This window comes from Phaethon aethereus (assembly GCF_964289735.1).
Source record: "Phaethon aethereus genome assembly, chromosome: 2".
NCBI lineage: Eukaryota > Metazoa > Chordata > Aves > Phaethontiformes > Phaethontidae > Phaethon > Phaethon aethereus.
In genome coordinates this window covers 1,385,736-1,406,030 of record NC_138582.1, presented here as the reverse complement: position 1 = coordinate 1,406,030, position 20,295 = coordinate 1,385,736, and the positions used below count along the sequence as shown (strand labels likewise).

The 20,295-nt window shown below is 46.9% G+C and overlaps 1 protein-coding gene across 1 annotated transcript in view; it reads right to left on the bottom strand.

Moving 5' to 3' along the window:
* Nucleotides 1-20,295, bottom strand: part of ZC3H3 (zinc finger CCCH-type containing 3) — a gene marked incomplete at both ends in the record, with an annotated part of 182,547 nt that overhangs the window by 48,033 nt on the left and 114,219 nt on the right. The window contains one exon of the mRNA XM_082015055.1: nt 11,033-11,226. Within this exon, the coding sequence (XP_081871181.1) occupies nt 11,033-11,226 (194 nt within the window). The remainder of the gene's footprint in view (nt 1-11,032; nt 11,227-20,295) is intronic.

The following is a 20,295-nucleotide window of genomic DNA, read 5'->3' as shown; positions in this document are numbered from 1 at the left end:
AACTTGCACGCTTCTGCTATCACTCCAGCAAATTTCCATGCTTGGCTCGGCTGCTCCCTGCAGCTGGCCGGGGAAGCCCAGTGCCTGCCCCCGATATGTGCACGCACGTAATTAAATTGTCCTTGACTGGAGTAGGAAAGAATTAATTGAATATAAAGGCTGTATCTCAGCTTTCCAGTTGGTACGAGAGCGGCTCAGTCACTCACCTGCCAGCCCGGGCATGTTGGGGAGTGAGCGAGTGGAATTTGATAGCGCGGCACTGCGCTCTCCCCGCGCGCGAGCTGTCACTCGGGCTGCCGACGTCGGCGAAGCCCCATCTGTTCCCTCTGCAAATAAAAGCAGTTGGCGCAGGCGCGATGGCGGCACGGGCGGCACATGCCTGTCGATCAGAGGCATCGAACAAGCTCTGTACAACTCACCGACAAGTGCGTTCGAGCTTGCCGCAAGCTCACTCGAGCTTGCCACAAGCGCATCGAGTACCAACCGGGCATTTCAGACACTGCAGAAGGTTTTTTTTTTCTTTTTTTTTTTGCTTCCCTCTCGTCACAGAGCTGCCTCGTTGTAGAAGCATCTTTTCAACTAGTTTTCAGCGTTAAAATAAATGCACATCAACTCCGGATCACTCCGGAGATGCCACAGAGCATCTCTTAGCGAGGACATGGGTTAAGAGGCCAGCGCGCTCGAGCAAGGCTGAACTCCCAACTGATGCAGGGAGAAAAACCCAAATTAAACTCTGACCATTAGGGTAGGGATAGAGCATCCCTCAGCCCTCTGCAATTATGTTTAATGCTCCTTAAAGCAAGCTCAGCAGGACGGGCCATACCAGGAGCTGGCTCCCCAGGGCAGCAGACAATCTCTCTAAATATTTAATACCCGGGCATAAAAGCGGACTCTCGGGGACGAACACGGTCCCGTGCTTGTATGCGATCCTTTTAGTTAAAGCAGCCTGACACCCACATCTTGGCCAGAAAGAAGGAATCGCTAAAGAAATAAATAGATAAGCAAATAAATAAAGGGTGCAACAGCCTCATGCCATTGGTTTTTAATTATATATAGCAAAAATACATCCATGGCGTAATGTTTGGGGGTTTTTTGCCCAGCTTTTATCTTCTGGCAAGAAGTCATGCTATTATACATGGACAGGGGATGCGCATCTCCCATTATGGGCTGTTGCTGTGAATTAACTCACAGCCTGGAGGCAGTTTAACCATCCGACAGCCAGTCCCACGCACGGCAAAATCCGGGGGAGATGCATCCGTCCAGCGTGCCGACCAGGTCTGGCAAAGCATCAGACCGATAGCTGGTAAGGAAACACTTCATCCACGCTTTCCCACCACCTAATTACTCAGCCCGCATGCAAATCCTCTCCGAACTATTAGAAAACCACCTAAATATTTACCCAGGAGGAGACAGCCCAATGGTTGCGCAACGCTGCCAGTTAAGAAGCTCCGTAATTACACATTTCACCATTGACCGGGATTTACAGAGGAAACTCAGGCTCCGGTGCAATGGTATTTTTAGAAGCTTTTGCATGGTGCAAAAAGAAGTTTAAATACAAGCAAGGCTCTGTGAGCATCAAAGCACCAAGGGAGGAGATGCAGGAGAGCAGGTTTGATGTCTCAGACTTTTAAGGAGGTCCCAGGAGACCAAGCTTTGATTTTTAGAGTGGTTATCAACTCGGGATGCCCAGTTAGAGCCGTTACCAAGAGATCTGCATTAATAAATACAAAGCATCTGATATTTTGCAGACAGTGGAGATTCAGGGTGTATCTGTATTATCAAAGTAACCCACGCGGTGTGAAACCGGGGCTGAGCAAAAGACATAGGAGAACTGGATAAGAGTTAAATTAAAAAATTAGGAGCTGAAATTTGCTGCGAGTCTGGACTAGGTTAAACAAAAAGCTGAACTGATGCCCCCAGGGCTTGACTCTGATCTCTGGGAGTCTCGTTTGGTCCAAACACAACTCATTTTTATTTTGCAGGACAGATGCCAGTCCCAAATCTGTCCTGTTTTTCTCCCCAGTTGCTCTCCAACCAGGGAGAGCATCAGCGTTGGGACGCAGCGGTGCTGTGGGATCAGGAAAGCGACTCACACATCCTGTATTAGGCTCTCCTCGATATTGCAAAAGTCCCTCACTGCAGAGTTTTAAATAAGTGGCATGGCAAGTTCCTCCCCTGTGCACACTCAAAGGCAAGCGGGAACAACAGGGGGAGAAAAAAAAGGATGGGAAAAAATAAAAACTGCTGGGGAGAGCATCAAGAACTGCACATTAAGGGCTTTTTAACTGATTACACACAGCACGGCGGCGTCAGGCTTGATATTTTATACCCTGCATAAGGGACAGGTGTTTTTCCCTCTGTGCTTTTCCTTTTCTTTTTTTCCCTTTTTTTTAATGATTTAGTCGGTTTGAAGCGCATCATCTGTAAGGAAATACACAGCCCGTGCAAACGGGGTTGTTTCTCTTAATGCATCATCCCAACCTGACACTGGCTGCTCCGGCGGCTCTCGGTGTTATCAAGCGCGAGCGTCGAGAAGTGATTGTTGTACCTAACCCAGCCGTGAGACTCGACGCGTCTCTCCGGAGGGAGCGGGAGCTGTCATGTTCATTAAATGCATGATTACAGCTATGATTAATAGCGGGGGCTACAGACTAACTCCTTTTTTTTTTCCCTGCTCCTCTGAAGGAATCCACAGCCAAGCGGTCCCACGGTGCTTTCCGCAGCGTTCGCCTCCCGCTTGAAATTCCAGCTTTTGATGAAAAAGGGGAAAGCGGCACAATTTATCCCTGTCAAAGGCTCCACAACCACAAAAAATCCTTAGAACAGGTGGGTTGGATGCTGCACCCTTCCACCAACACCAATATGTTAATTAGGACCTTTATTTTCCATAATCCCAAAACACAGCTCAAGGCTTAAGGGGGTCCATCTCCTGCATCCTGGTCCTTTTCCTCCAGGGAAAGGTTGGTAGCGATTTGCCTTGGCAGCCCAGGAACTGCACTCAGGAGCAACGGTCGGTGCTTTCCAGGATGCCAGCACGGGGAGCAGGATGCTTCCATCCAGCTCCAACACCCCCGCTCAGCTCCCCCTTGCCCAAGGGCTTGTGATGCAACAAATGCACGCCGGAAAGGACACTTGAAATTTTCCTTTGCGTTAAAAAACGGCTGCAAATATTGTATGGAGGGAGCACAGTTAATTATTACCTGCTTAATTATTTAGGAAGGACTTTATTGCTCCTAGGGCACAGCTCAAGGACCAGGACTTTATCATGTGGAAAGGTCTGTTTGCACATCTGATCTAGTAATTTATCTTTTATACAGTGGAAAGACTGTGGAAAACGGAAATAGCCTAAAAAAGGGAGAAGCTGCAGAACCGGGGAGCGCCGGGGACAAGGGATGCGCAAGAGCATCATCAGGGTGATGGCATGTGCCCACCATGCAGGTCACCCTCCTTGGGACAGAAGAAATCGCCGAGCCCTTTGCTGCCCATCTGCTTCGACTGCCCCAAATCAAGGATAATTTATGGAAATCTTACACAGGCAGAGAAACGACCAGAGCTTTGCCCAAGTGACCGCGGCCGGCAGACGATCAGCTCCTCCATCCAGTGCTCCGACTCATGGATGACTGTAAAACAGGGTCATCCCAGCTTCCACTTATTTTTTGCTCATCATGAGAAGGGGGTTTGCCGTTAGCCACGCTCGCTTCTGCTCAGCCGGTTTTACTCATGACCTTGGCACCCAGCAAAAGGCTTCCTTGAACCACGCTGGCTCCTTTAATAAGTCCCATTATAACCCCGCTTTGCCCGCCGCGGCGCAGGCAGCCTACTTCGGAAACAGCCAAGCGATTCATTTTGCAAGGCTCTCCTTCACTTTATTGCTGAACAAAAAGTTTTTGAGGCTGGCACTTGGGGAAATTTATTTCTTTAATTATTATTCATTTAAGTGGGTTCCACTGTTTCAGATGATCAGCACTAGCAGCTGCTGGGGGTAATTTATTTTACTCACCAGACAGCAGAAGCCCTCACTCTCCAGAAGGTAACAGCAAAACAAGGGATGAGCTGCCACTACACGAGCGCAGCTTTTCACACTCTTCTGCCTGGTTACACCCCAGCTCCTAACAGGAACGTGCATGTCCCTGGGTCAGGCGGTCACGAGTGTTTTATTAGTCAAGCAACCTCAATTAATGACGCACAGTCAGGGTTCAATGCTGTGGTACAAGCAGATGCTTTGCAAGGAGCCCAGAGCGGCTGCGGCGGAGAATATCCTGAACTCTGCAAGCTCTGGTCTAGACCAGCACTGGATCTAGTGGTGTGCTTCTCAAGGAGACCAGGTCCCAGCGCCTGCAACCCCAGAGCCAAGGGATTGAGCTCAAAAGGGGTATGGGATTGAGCAATCCCAAAACCAAGGCATTGAGATTGAAGGGACCATGGAATTGAGCTCAAAAGGGGTAAGGGATTAAGATCAAAAGGTGTAAGGGATTGAGTTATCCCAAAACCATGGGATTGAGCATGAAGGGTCCAAGGGATTAAGCAATCCCAAAAACAAGGGATTGAGATTGAAGAGTCTGAGGGATTGAGCAATCCCAAAAACAAGGGACTGAGCCCAAAGAAGCGGAGGGATTGAGCTCAAAAGGTGTAAAAGACTGGGCAGTCTCAAAGACAAGGGATTGATATTGAAGGGGCCAAGGGACTGAGCAATCTCAAAGACAAGGGATTGAGATCAAAAGGGGTCAAGGGATTTAGATCAAAACATGTAAGGAATTAAGTAATCCCAAAAACAAAGGATTGATCTCAAAGGGGCCAAAGGATTGAGCTCAAGAGGGGTAAGGGACTGAGCAATCCCAAAGCCATGGGACTGAGCTCAGAAGGGGCCAAGAGATTGAGCTCAAAAGGAGTAAGGGGTGAAGCAATCCCAAAGTCAAGGGATTGAGATTGAAGGGGTCAAGGGATTGAGCTCAAAATGAGTAAGGGATTAAGGTCAAAAGGGGTAAAGAATTGAGCAATCCCCAAAACCAAGGAACTCAGCTCAAATGTGCTGAGCACGAGTGGGCCCCAGCACAAGCGACACCAAAACCAGCTGAAAGCTGAGGAAAGCAACACTCTGGTTTTCACTGTTCTCACACCTTGGTGTGTTGGGTTGGCTCTCCTCCATCAGCTTCTTCCTTAGCCCTCCACCACTTGGTCCCAACACATCCAAGGTGTTCTGCAGAAAGAAGACAGGAAAGTTGAGGCAACAACGGGCAAACAAGCTACTGCAGCTTGGGATGCTCCCACTCACCAGATAAGATGCCCTAACAGCCATGGACCAGGGGAAAAGGTAAAGCCCGGCACACCGGGGCAAATGCTCCCTAATTCCTGTCTGAACACCTGCATTAAAAGTGCTACCAAGCAGAGGATGTGTGGTGGAAATGTTCTAGTCTTAAATCCTTCCCTTCCTTTTTTAAAGAAGCCGAGCGGCTCAGAGGAGGCAGCATCGTTCATGCAAGCCCTCGGCCAGCCGAACGGCAGTGCTGAGCACTTTATCATCCTTGCAAACGCGGAAAGTGCGTTTCTGCGGTGCTCAGCACTTCTAAAATTAGTTGGTATACAAGGAGCCGAGAGCACACTTTCTTCCAGCGCATGGCTCCCTGCACCAGGATTATCTTCCTCCTCCTTTCGCCGAGCATGGAGTTCTCCCACCGCACCTGAAATCGTGTTTGTGGGCACCAGTCATCCGTCTTCAGCGCGATGCAGAGGAGGAGCTCGCATCTTCAGTCTCCCCAGCTGTGCACTAAGATGCTGTCACAGCAGGGTGGGGAAATTGAGGCAGGAGGGGATGTTACGCTGCAGGATGGAGGCGGAGAGCACGTCTAGATGCAGAGAAAGACCCTCAGCCCTGGAGGGTTGAACTCAACCATATGTTTAGAAATAATTTGCTGCTCTCCAGTCAGATCCATAAGTCATGCCACTGTCACAGCTGTATCAGGAGACACGTGGCGGCAGCTCAGAAGAAATTAAAGCTCCTCTCAAACCTCCACCTTTGGGAGCTCGGCAATCGTGGAAGAATAAGGGTATCTCCAAGGCTCCTGGGTCCTACAGCTGCGAAGAACAACTGAAAACCACCAATACATAAAATTGCGCTGCTCAGGGGCTGGCTGCCACCCATGAGCATCCCTCTGGTGGGTGAAGCCCAGCCACGCTACAGTGTCCCCAAAGCCACCAGCCTTTTGTCCCACCGGGGCTCCTGCATGCTGCCCAGGCGATAAAACCTCAACCGAGGATGAGGAAGTTGTGTAGGTGAGGATTTGCAGGAAGCAGCCTGGACGCCGGCAAAACACAGCTCACGGCGTGCAATAACCCTCACCGCAGCGGCGGTGGCTCGTGCCTAGATTGGGGTCAGGGTTGCTTTCCGGACAATGTCAAACTTTAATTTGGTTCCTGCTGCTTTCAATCTTGCACAGGGCTGTGGGTTTTTTTTATTTTATATTCCCTTTCAAATTTTGTTTTGAAATGCTATGTTGCCAGGACCTTTTGCTTCTTTCCCCAATTTCATGGCAATTCCTCAAGTGTCTGAATAATGTCTTAGCAGCTGTAGAAAAAAAATGGAGAGGGTTGTTGTGAGCAGAGAAACCCAATTATTATGCTTGCTTAATTAATTGCAACATATCAAATGCTTCCCACATCATCCTGCTGCTTATTTTCTAATACTTCTTCAAAGTGAAAAATATATCTTTGCAAAATTACTAGTTACTGCTAACACCATCCCAGGGGTACAGGGCTTTTCCATGTCTGATACATCTTCGTCCTGCACGGGGACGAGGAGCGGGTGTCCAAGCTTTGCGTTTGCAGCTAAGCTGTTTTCTTCTAAGCCTCTTCCGTCCTTGCTCGCGCGGCTGAGTTACGGTACACCTGAGCTCACCAGCTGGCCGGGAAAGCAAAAAGTCATTTTATTTCTATAATTCATCTTTAGTGTTCAGGAGACAAGCGCAAAACTTGCAGTAAGCCCGCGGGGAGCAGAGCCACACGTGTGATGAGAGCACACTTCTCAACAGCTGCATGGACCATCGTGATGCCCCGAACCACGGATCACTCCAGGCAGCTTCTTTGTGCTGAAAACACCTTCAGAAACTTTTCCTGGGTTTGCAATGATGCTTTCCCTGTCCCCAAGCCAAGCGTCCTTCACGCTGCGCCACCGGTAATGAAGCAGGTTGCAGATGAGCCATGGCAAAACCCCTGCTCTCCTCCTTGTTCCGGGAGATGGATGAGTTGTTTTATCACTCCTGGTAGTCCCAGATTGACCCTGATACAGCGCAGGGCTGCAAGAGGTGCATCCTCAGGATGAAATTTTAACTTACCACCAGCATCAAAACGATTGCCCGTCCCATTCGCCTGGCAGGGATAGTACGACGGCACTGATGGATCAGCCACCGCAACCAGTATCGCGTTTCTTATTGTAGTCGGGCCGCAAAGAGACAAAATACCAACCCAATAAATTCAGGCAAACAGCAGAATTATAACCCACCATAAGTAAACTCCAAGCTATTAAACTGTCAGGAGCGTTTCGCATCTCTCCGCTACCCCAAACACACAGCGTCTGGCACTGGAAGGGGAAGGAAAAGCTGTTTTTTTTGTCTTTTAAATAAACTTTGTCAAGTGTTTAAAACACAGACCGTTGAATAACGTGTAAAGGTTCGTACCCGATGAGTGCACACAAATCTTCCGCCCTGCCAGCCCCAGTTATCGTAAAGCAAGAGACGCCGGTATCAGTTGAATCCGTCCCTGTGAAAGTGGATGAATTACGGCGAGAGCTGAAAGATGACATGAAAATACTGACACACACCAGTTACCAGGGCTTTATGGTTACGAACCCAATGCACCATGCAGTAGGGGGAAGTAGACTACAGCAAAATAAGAAATATTTTTAAAAAAATAATACAGATGGGTCTGTATTTTATAGAAGATAACCCTGGAAGGGACCTTCTGTCCCAAAGTGGGACTAATTAAACCTGTTTCTCCCAAGGAGACCTCACTAGAAGACGTGGTACCAGTGGGGATGGGAAGGTGGGGTGGGGGATCGCATCTCCTCCGTGCCCCACCACCCCCAATAAAGGCACGACAGGGAGCAGCTCCCTCCTCACCACTGGTCAGCAGGTCTGATCTACTGACCCTGAGATAGTTGCACATCTCCATCAAAGTCTCATCATTTTAAAACTGAGATCAAAAAGAGGGAAAAGTATTTGCAGAACCCCAGTGCTTGCTGGTGCACGCTCACCCCGTGCCTTTTACCGCTTCTTTGCTTTTCAAAGCTGCTTTAGGTCACCTCTGCAAACTAAATCCCTTGAAAATCTTTTCTGTCTCCTTTCCCACACCCAAACCCCCCCTGAGCAAAACCCCAAGAGCAATGCTGATGCCTGAATTTGCACAAATCCTCCCATCAGACCTTTGGCTCAATCCCTCTCCCAGAAATTGCACTCTGGGCTGGCGTTTCTCCGCTTGGTCCCAGCCCAGCAGTAGATATTCATGGACAGGCTGAATCCATCAGCCTTTGCCGAGTTGCCTACGTACGACTTCGCTGTTTCGCGGTGGCCAGACAAATTTAGAGAGTTTCTTGCACTTAGATAAATGAACAAAAAAAAAAAAGTAGTCTGGGACAAGCATTTTAAATATGGCATGTGCAAGATCTGGGCTTGGGAAAAGCTGCCTCGGAAACACTGGTGCTCCAAACAGCAGCAGGAACAGTGATTTAAGCAGGATGGTGGGCAATTAAGTCCTCCCACCATTTCCCAGCACCTAAATTTAAGCCACCAATGCATGGACTGGAAATCAGGCAGCAGCTGGAGTCAAGTCCACCTCCTTGCTGCAATGCAGGACCTACTTTACTTGTGTCCTCCCCAAACAGAACTTCATGTAACCTGTTCTTGAAAAAAATCTCAACAATGGGGATTCCACAGTGATTCCAACCAACTTACTCCAGCACTTCATAATCCTCATATTTCAAAAGCTCTCCCTGAATCCTTCCCGCAATAAATTAAGCCCATGTTTTTTGGCTGCTCTACCTGGCCATGGAGAAGACATCCTTCCTTTGCTTGGCAGCTCTTCATGGACTTGGGAACCTGCAGTCCCTCCTCTTCAGCTTGCATAGACCCAGGTCCCCCACTTTTCCAGTCCTTCCAGCCGTCACGTCTCTCCTGGACCCTTCCCAGTGGTCCAACTCTGTCCTGAAACCTGGCCTCAAAACCAGACCTGCTCCAGCTGACATCTTCCCTGCCCACATCTTGGAGGTTTCACCCCTTTTCTTACACTCCGGCAAGGTGTTTGCTGCCTTCGGTGACAGCTTCAACGCCCAGGGATGATGCTTAGGGCAGAGTTGGTTTTGTGCAGCTGATTACCCTGATTCAGACACTTTGGAAAATCCCCTTGCCTTTAGCAAAGCTTTTGGAAAAAAGCTGACATCGCTGACACCACGCTTGGCCTACAAACCCCTGAGTTCACTTTATGGCCTTTTTTTCTACGCCTCCAAAGGCTGATCGTTGCCCACCCTCTTCCAGACGCAGCACCAAAGCCAAGGATTTAACAGCTTGTTTTGAAGTCTGCGATCTTACCTGCGAGCTCATGAGCCAGCAGTGAGGAGGACGTTGCAAGTTAGTCAACCACCGAAAATCCATCCTGAGCAGAGCTGAGTTGCTAAAACACCAGCAAACCATCCCCGAACTACTGGTAAGCATCCCTTTAATGCTCCCAGAAGGGAGATTACCTGAAAGCGATGCTCCATCAGCTCCACACCCCTCAGCCACCACAGCATCCTCATCTCTGTCATAATCTGTAGGCATCTTATTTTCCCATCCCCGGGTGCCCAGGAGTCTAATTCTTGGTTTAAGCTAAATCTCTGCCCTCCTCCTCACCAGCGATGATGTGCAGTAAGGAATTATCTTCACCGGCCATCCCTCTTCTACCTGCCTCTCATTTTCCCCCATTTTCTCTCCAACACCACTTACCAGCTGCATGTGAGCGTCAGGGGGGAGGTATTTACTCTTTATTGAGATGTTGTTGTTTGCTCCTAATTTTGCTTATGCTTTTCAAACTTCCTGGAGCTGCTCAGCTCTCCTGCTCATGGGATTTTTTTGCCTGTACAAAGATCCTTCCCTCCCTAATCCTGTTCCTTGCGCATTTAAAACTACCCAGGACGCCCCACCACGCATCGGGGCGCAGGCAGTTTCTGCGGCTGCACCTCTCAACAACACTGCGCTATTTATTGCCTCTCTTCATCCACCTTCCCACCGTACAGCAAATTACTTTGGCATTAAAATTCCTCATTCATAGCATCATCTATGAAAATACTTGTCTCTGCACCCTTCATCCTTCCAGCAAAGAAAAAGAATAGTACAAAGCCATTGGCTTTGCCTTTCCCAGCTTAACCGTCCCCAAAAATTGTCAATAAAACAGTTACGGAGCAAAAATATTTGTCCCCAAGTAGAAACTCAAAAAAATACTTTAAGTGCGGTTAAAAACCTGGTCTTGCCTAAGAGCCACACTTGAGGCATCAAGTAGAACAGGAGCTGAAACACAAATTTAATTGAAGCTAAATGTAAAGCTGGTAACTGTGTCAAAATGCCTGTTTCATAGTTATCTGCAGAATGATCCTCCCGGCTTTCTTAGGTCAATATTGAACATAATTTGATGAGCACCTCAAATATGTTTAACCTTGTGGTGCCGTTCGAAGCTGCCCAAGACTTTGCTCAGGTTAAAAAAAGAAACAAGTTTAACGGCATGTCTCTACAAGCTTGAACTAAGCCTGAGTTAAGAAAAACCTCCATTTTCTTCAACCTTTCATTCCTTCTATATTTTTTTCCCTTCAATGGTACTGTAAAGCAAGAACAGCTGGGAGATGGGCTTCGGCACCGACAGGGTGCCCATCACCTTTGCACCTGGGCTCCTGCTAGGCCAGAGGATGAGTTCCAAAATGCGGGCTGGGAATAAGCAGCTAAAAGCAGATCTCAACGCTGAAGCTGGGATATCAGTGGATTTTGGATTTAGATGGGGACAAATTCTTGCTGCTCACCTGCTCTGCCAGGGCTCTTGGTGCTCAGGTCTCTGCCCCGGCCAGGGGTGTTGGAAGTCTTGGAGAGTTTATTTGCCGACACTCGGTACATCACCCCGCCGATGCAGCGATAGCCTTTGCTCCTCCATCTCTGTTGCACGTGCTGGGATTTGCTGCCCTGAGGTGACGGGCGCGTTTGGTTCAATAGTGGGGATCTGCAAGAAAACGATGAAGTCAAGGTAAGCCCAAACTAGGGAAGATATGGCAAGGAGCTGCTGCTTCGTGAGCAAACTCTCATCTGCCTGAGGATGGAGGTGATGCAGGGAGGAACCAGGAATTAGAAGCAAGGAACCAGCATCTGTTGCTGTAGACAGAGGAAAAGATCTGATTCCCTGTGATTTACAGCAAAAAACCCAACCTTCAAGGACCCTCCCCTTGGTACCACTTCCCGCACACAACAAAAAGCCATTTCTTTCCCCCAGCTCGCCCACGGCAAGGCCGCAGGAGAAGAGACCACACGCTGAAGGGTGGGTCCCCACCCAACCGCAGCCTGGGAGGACACAGCAAAGCTGTTTGTCCTTAAAACTCTGCAGGTATTTGCCATCGACCCCAATGCCTCGTACACAACACGGCTTCAATCCACACTGCTGGTATGTGCTTCTTAATGGGCAGCCTGGTGCATCCGAAACAGGATCCAGGTGAGCCCACACAGCCGGGGCTGATAGCCCGTCTCACACTTTTGGCTTCCAGTTCCAACCCCAGCAGCAAACAAGGAAAAACATGTGGATGCAATCCCATGAAGGTAACGTGGGACCTCCCCTGAACTTAGGCAAGTTTTACAGAGCTCTACAAACTTTGATATTTTTTGTATCATAATGCACAGAATCACAGAATCATTAAGGTTGGAAAAGACCTTTAAGATCATCAAGTCCAACCATCAACCCAACACCACCATGCCCACTAAACCATGTCTCAAAGTGCCGCCACGTCTACACGTTTTTTGAACACCTCCAGTGATGATGGTGACTCCACCACCTCCCTGGGCAGCCTGTTCCAATGCTTGACCACTCTCTCCGTAAAGACATTTTTCCTGATATCTAGTCTAAACGTCCCCTGGCGCAACTTGAGGCCATTTCCTCTCATTCTATCACTAGTTACTTGGGAGAAGAGAAGAATAATAATTATTATTAGGTACTGTAACTTTGATAGTATTTCCCCCCCCAAATCTGGCTCTTGCAAGGGTGTTGCTACATCCCTGCATGGGACGAGTCGCCCAAGATTGCTGCCGCCGTCTCCCATCTATGGCCCGGAGCAGATGCTGGGACCCAAGCGGGGTCAAGCAGGCAGCGCTGGGGACCCTTCTCCACCTCCCCACCTCTCCCCTACATCCACAAACCCTGCAGCGACGCAGCGGGACAGTGACGGGTCAGGAGCTGTGATCCAGTTAGTGCTGCCCGTAAGGATATTCTGAAGGATCAGTAAGCTCTGAAGTGACACCCTAGGGACAAATATGTCCCAGAGGGGCTCACCTGCCACCAAAAACCGCTCCGGTTCATGACCCGGTATCTCCTGCGCCATCCCACCTCCCTCCCAACCCGCACGGAGCCACCCAGCTCATTTTCGTACATACGCCATTATACAAACAGAGCCGTTGCAGCCAAATCAAATCTCCTCAAATATCAGTCGTCTTCCTCATTTAGCACTAATCCAAACAGTAATTTGTTTATGCAAATTAGAGCTCTAATTTTGTATTAGTCCAAACTATGCTCATAATGCTATTAGCAGAACGTATATAAACCGCACATTACTGGAGAATATCTGTAAATTAAGATCCCTCTATCCTATCAGCAGAATGCAAACCCCGGAGAGCATTACCTTTAAATGAACATGTGCTGCAAAGAAAAAGAGAATTGTAAAATGTAATAGTTACATTTCTTAGTGCTTAGCGTGACAGCCTATTCATTTCATCGGGCTGTTGCCACTGGCTACCGAGCTCAGAAAACTCCTGCCTGGTATTTGCGGAGGGGATAGAGAACGCACAAAGAAGCTGCTGCCCCGGTTCCACCTTCCCCAAGGGCTTGGTCCTCATGAAACTGCTCTGGAGACCAGCACCAAGTCTTAATTTTTACAAAATCAGGTCACTTGCAGAGAGCCGCAGAGGTGGGATCACGGTCTGAAGGTACCGATGGCACGAGGGACGGTAGGGGCACCCATGGACCACCCAGCAGTTCACAGCAAACCTCTGCAAGTCCAAGGTTGCAGCCAGCGTTGGCTGCAGGGCTTGGAGAAAGGTTTTGTGGCCATGACAGTGGCCTAATGCAGCCGATAAAAATTATATCAAGTACCTAACAGCCAGCAGGGTGAGGGAGGGGATTCTGCCCCTCTGCCCCGCTCTGGGGAGACCCCCCTGCAGTGCTGCGTCCAGCTCTGGAGCCCTCGGCACAGGAGAGACACGGACCTGCTGGAGCGGGGCCAGAGGAGGCCCCAGCGACGCTCTGAGGGCTGGAACAGCTCTGCTGGGAGGACAGGCTGGGAGAGCTGGGGGGGCTCAGCCTGGAGCAGAGAAGGCTCCGGGGAGACCTTCCTGCAGCTGCCAGGGCTGAGAGGGGCTGGGGAGAAAGGTGGGGACAGACTGCTCATGGCAGGGGGTTGGACAAGATGGCCTTGAAAGGTCCCGTCCCACCCAAACTATTCTTCAGTTCTGATAAAGGTATCGTAACACAGCTCAGCACCACCGCGGCTGTGACAAGACCCATCCCAGCTCCAGCTCTCCTCCTCCTCTTCCTCCTGGCGAAGCAGCTCCAGGAGGGCTCCGGGATGCTCCACACCACCATCCACAGGGTCTGCAGTGCAAACGGCTTCTGGGCTCCAGTTCTGCCCCAGCACTGCGCTATGAGCATCAGTGTCTTCCAGGAGGCTCCGTAAAGTCTTCTGCAGTGACCAGAGACCTATTTACTTTGATTTTAACATAGAAAACACGGAAGAACGCCTATAAAATATTACCGATCGAGATATGAGGCCTGGATATTATTTCATATGTATGTGTATACATGCACAATACAGCTTTAAAATCTATATTTAATATACACAATATATTATGTATTTTAAATGTATTTTACTTATAAATATATTACTATTACTGAATACATCCTTATATATTCTATATATATGTGGATAATATATGCCTATGTATAGATGTATCTATACATACATACACATATTATTGAATATATATGGAATACCTATATTGAAATATATTATCTATAGATTACATATTATAATATATAGATACTTATATATAAAAATTTATATATTCTAACCTATCTATAAATTATATCTTCTTACTGCCCCAAACCCAAAGCTTCAGATCAAAGCCTTTCTGCCTCTGCGTTTAACAGACATTCCATTATACATACATATACACACATATATATGAGTATATATAAAAAACAGAGATATAGAGCTATCTATAGATACATATAATCTAATAATATATATAATAATAGAAATATGTAGCTATATAGACTATATATAGATAAATAGATATCTATAATTTATATAAAAACTATATATCTATATATAATCTCTATATCTTTATGGAGATTATATCTATATAGTTCTATCTATATATTATATATAATCTCTTCAGAGATATACTCACTATCTATTGAAATATATATTATCTAAAGATATCTATACTTACACCTATATAGATATCTCTATATATCTATACATATTACCTATAACTAATAAATATTCCGATATATAATACAAATTTATATATATTCAAAAATATACATTATATTAACTATATATACATATACATATGAAATAATATCTCAAGACATGCCAGCCATGGCACACCAAAGCTACGTCACCAGCACGCTCCAAACAAGAAGCTCTTCCACTTCCAAAATCCTCCCCATTTCTCCAGGCACGGGCAGATGTCCTTGAGCATCAGTCGCTGCCTCGAATGATAACTTTGAGAACTGCTGCTACCCTCAGTGTACGTCCTCAGGAAAACATCAGCGTGGTGCAAAAGAAATAATATAGGAGGAAAAAAAACCCTCTTACGGCTGTAATATCAATAAAAACCAACCAAACCCAAGTCACGCGCAGACCCGGGGGCTGCTCATGCCGGCTGAGCCTAAACAGCGCTGGTTTAAGCACTAGTTTAAGAGCCTGGCTGGTTGGATCCCCCAAATCCTCAGGATATTTATTTTCTCGCTTTGCTGCACTCACTCAAGCTGTTGAAGCAGTTGCACACTCCGACGCTCCTCGTTCGAAAGTCACCATTTATCAAGAGTTATTACCCGGTGGCATCTGACCCCTGGTCTGTGAGCAGAGAGCAAGCTGGTAGCAGCTGCCGAGCAAATAGCAACAGCTGCACATTATAAAACATTTTATACTTTTATAAAGCAATATTAAAAAGAAAAAGCCAGTATAAGAGGAGCGGGGCAGCGATGTGCGCAGCAGCATGCTCTCCTCTCTGGCAGTCCGTAGGGATGGTCAAGCCCCAAATGCAAGGGACCACAGGCGCTGTATCTCTCGTGAGGGACATTCCTACTGGGATTTTTCAAGGATATCTGCAGAGGGCATCAAAAAGTAACTCACTCCACAGAAGGAGTGGGGCTGAACCGCCGCCCATTTGTAGTCGTTGCTTTTTTGAGGTAGAAAAATGACCGTCTAGGTGGCCTCCAAGCAAAGCTTCTGCAGAACATCTGCTTAGGCTGCCAAAGCCCCAAGTGCCACCAGACTGAAATCTCAACCAGGGGCTCAGCTTGAGCTCGCTGGAGGCTTGACCATCTCCATTTCCACCTTCTGGGAGGTGGAAGCGTCCAAGCAGGGATGTCCCCAGCACCCCGCAGCCTCCCTGGAGGCTCTGCACGAGCCCAGCTCCTCACCTGGAAACCCTCCTCTCTAAGTAGTCAACATTAATGAGGGTTATCCCCTCTGCGGGGTGCAAAGGGCCCCAAAAACCCACCTTAAAACACCTCCCCAGGGGGCTTGGCTATTTGTATTTGTATTTATTCCCCTTTAACCCCAGAGGTTGCCTCCTCTGCACTTCGCTTCCCAGAAATTGAAGCTGCAGTTTTGCAGAGGGGGTAAGCCCGGGGGATGCAGCCTGGGGCTGGTGGGATCCCCTGCCCATAGATGTTCATGCCATCATGGTGGGTCCCGATGGAAACAACCGGAGAGGAGATGCCACTCACCAGGAAATGCTGGCAACGCTTCACGGAGGATTTCGGCAGCTGAACGCACGCATGGGGTTCAGCACTGGCCACATCTGTTATTTATAGGCTATTATTTATTAGAATATTTATGATATTTATGATTTATTATATTAATTAGAATATTTATTATATCTATGTATATTACAGGAGCCGTACAAGATTTAAAATTGAAGGTAAAATATGTTTTATATCGAAAAATCATGGTGGAACATGAGCCCATACAGAAGAGCCAGGGGGAAACTTAATTACCCAACCTTCACCCTTAGGAAACCTCTATTTTCCTCTCAAGCCAAGTTGTTGCTCCCAAGCAGTTGTGTAGCCCCAACACAACCGCCGGTGTGTGTCCCCCTCCCCGGTAGTGACATCTGACCCAGCAGCCACGGGGAAAAGCCACTGGCGAGGTGGGCGAGGGGAAGGACGGAGGGCAAGGAGCCACGCCAAACGCCCCGTCGCTTTTCATCGGTGGTGGTGTCACAGCTCTCTGTTGAATTGTTACCCTAATGAAAAGGACGGCCTTTGGAAATGAACTGTATTGAGAAAAGAGGATAAAATTAATGAGATAATAGCCAGGCCAAGGACCTGAAGAATACGCCGGCCCCTCGACACGATGGGCTTGTAATTCTCTTTCTGCCGCACAAGCCTGCGGATCTAAAGAGTCCTCCCGTCCATCCAGAAGGCCTGCTCCGGCAGGAAATTTCATTAACGTTGGAAAATAGGAAAGGTATTAAGCGTGGATAATGAAGGCCAGAGTGTGAACAGTGCCTTAAGATAGTCTTCTTTCTAGCCTTTGTAATGGGAGGCATGAACTTTCCCTTCAAATCCATTTCTAATCCATTTGAAATACTACAGCAAATTATCTTCCCTTCAGCCCGAAAGCGGCCAGCCAATTTACTCCGAATAGAAGTGACAATGCTACAGAATTTATCGCCATAACCTTGACTACACAAGGCTGAGGGTTGTCTTTCCGCCACCCCCAGGGTGGACAGGGGAAGAAAAATTTTTAATGAAAAGGGGGTAGAGGAATGCTATAAAATTGTTTAAAAACAGCATCGTAGCTGTCGGAGGTCCACCACCAATGCCAGGGACGAGCACGATGGGAAAATCAGAGTGTCTTGCACTAAAAATATTAAGGGTGGAGGTCCTGGGCTGATAAAACACTCTGTAGGTTGAGATCTGGGCTCTTCCCTTGTGTCCCTCAAAGCAGCAGCAACCCGAGTCCAGCAGTTTCGTGTTGGTTCTTCATAGAAGTTCATGTTGACCAAGTCTGATTTTTCTTCTTCTTTTTCCCACGGTCAAACACAGAGTTGCTGTGTCCTTCCTCCAGTCTTCTCTGCTTGACCGACTTCACGTCACTTGGAAAGTGAAAATGCTAGGTACTTCCTCCAGCCTTTTCTGCAAGACCAACTTCACATTGCTTGGGAAATTGAAAGATTTCTTCCAACAGACCAGCAAACCCAAAGCAAAAACTGGACCAAGAGGGAGAAAAGGGATCAGCAAGACAACGTGGAGTCAACTGTCAGTTGATGCCCAGCTCAGTATGCCTTCCTTGCCTCCAAACACAGCAAAGCTGCTCAAAATGGAAGAAAAACAGCAGAACTTCATCCAGAAGTCAGCAAGTGATGCTACCAAAATATGCTCCCTTCTTAAATAGATCAAAAAAAAGAAAAAAAAAAGAACAGAGAGATTTCCAAGCCAATGTGGAAAGTGAGGGTTAGCAACAAGAACAACTCGACCCAGCATGTAGCAAGAGCTGTAGGAGATGCTCAGATTTATAACCCTCATAATACGCACACAAGTGTGCAATCAACACACGAGACCATCTGATGCAAAAAACCCACACAAACACCAGCAGAAATGCACCTATATTTGAAATATTAGATAGATAAATTAAACACAAAACCAAGAGCAGAGCAACAGCAGCCCAACAGCGTTTCAGCCAGCTGAAACGGAGAGGATTTCGTGGTGCTGACGGCAATACAAGTGGCTCTTAAAGGATGGTTTTCTTTTACTCCTGGATATCTTCTTTAGGCTTAGCTTATTTTTTTTAAAGTAATCCTTACATAGTAAGAAATCACATTTGCATGCTGGCATTTGATCCCGAGGAAAGAGCGGATCACAACCAGCACAGTGGTTACAGACAGCACCAGGGAGCAACAAGGCAGGAGGGACTTCGTCCACCTCGAGCCTCCCAGGTGGCAATGCAGACCCTGATTTGGGAGAAATAGTTCTAAAAAAATCACAATATCCTTGCTCCTTAGCACACAGAACAAAACACAGGATTTGGGCTTAAAAGTGCCCCTCAAATACACCAGCAACTCTCCAAGCTCCTGCACCAGTTCCCCTCAGAAGCCACACCAATCTCCCATAACATCTCTATCCCACCCGCCAACTGCTTGAGGACCCCAAATCCACCAAAAACACCAAGTAATTCAATTAAAATGTTTGATTTATGGAATCTGTATAAACATTATTGCATTATTCTTAAAAATAAAAAAGTCAAACCTTAAATAAACATTTTCTACTTTAAGACCTAATTTATTTAAAGAACCAGATTTGGATTATTCAAGTAATTTAATTTACTATGATATTCAAGGTTGAAAAAGTGATTGGAAATAAAAAAATAGAAAAGCACGTGTCTTCTTCCAATATACAACTAAAACCACAGGAGATCCATTAGTTTTAAATACATAGTGACCAGCAATAACTTGTTATTTTCTCTGTAAACAATTCTCTATTTTCAATAATTAGTTCTAATTATGAAACAAACACTTTAAAAAAATATTTTAATTTGGTTCAGTTGAACCTGAATTTCCATTCAAATGCAGCTTAATGTTAATCTCAAGAAAAAAAATAATCCAGCAAAGATCTCATTTACCATTTTCAAAACCTGGGAAAATTTATCAACCTCAATGAGTACCTATTAAGCTACCTAATTGCCTAAATAAAGATGTACCTACCTAATAAATCCTCCTGACTTGAGAAAGAAAAATAGTTGCAAGTATATTATAATGATTATCAACTAACGAGAATAAAGATTCCTCCGGAAAAACAGCTGGTGAATAAAGATGAGGAACAAGACTAGATCTGATGATTGAAAGTAAGCGTTTCCATCTCGTGGATTTAAATCCTAATTAACCTCGGCAATAAAATCAGAGTGAGCACATGCAAAAGGGCTGAAATAATGGGGATGGGATCGCTCCACTTGGTGGGTAGCGCTGAGGTATGATGGCGATAGGGTGGAAGAGCAGATGACCAGCCATCGCGACGCAGTCGATTTGCGCCATTTTCGGCAAAACTGAGCCACCGACTTCCCTCTGCAGCCCTGTTGGCATGAGCCACTCTCCTCCCCTGGCCCCAAGCACCCTTCCACATGCCACACGCATCACCGTAGAAGCTGTAACACCAACAGCAAAGCCACCAGGAATGTCGGCAAACAATACAAACTGCCTTTGAAACATTTAATATTTTCTCCATCTATTTAAAAGCTTTCAGCTTCTTCTGAATGCTGTTGCCAATGCTATTATCAAAGCTATCTAAATGGATTTCTTCTTCACAGTTCAACCCATTACTTCATCCTGCAATCAAAACCATCACAGTCGCTTTTCTGGCTACATCTTGTATAAGAAACCTTTGATTACACCTGCAATGCAGGGTTGTTGAGGGTTTTATTGTGGTTTCCCCCAATGACCACATCCCATAGACATGACATGCCTTCCCAGTCCTCGCACAGGCTGGAGAAGTTCTATCCTCAAATAATTACACTCAGAAAGGTCCAGGTATGAAAATAATATCCCAATCTTCTTGCAGTGCCTTCTCAAAGGGCTGTAAAACTTACAGCCAGCTTTGTGCTAAACTGATGGTGAACACTTCATAGAATCATCGGTTTGGGTTGGAAGGGACCTTTAAAGACCATCTAGACCAACTCCCCACGCACCATTGACAGAAACATCTCCCATTAGATCAGGTTGCTCAAAGACCCATCTAACTTGACTTTGAACACTTACAGTGATGGGGCATCCAACAACTTCTCTGGGCAACCTGCTTCACTGT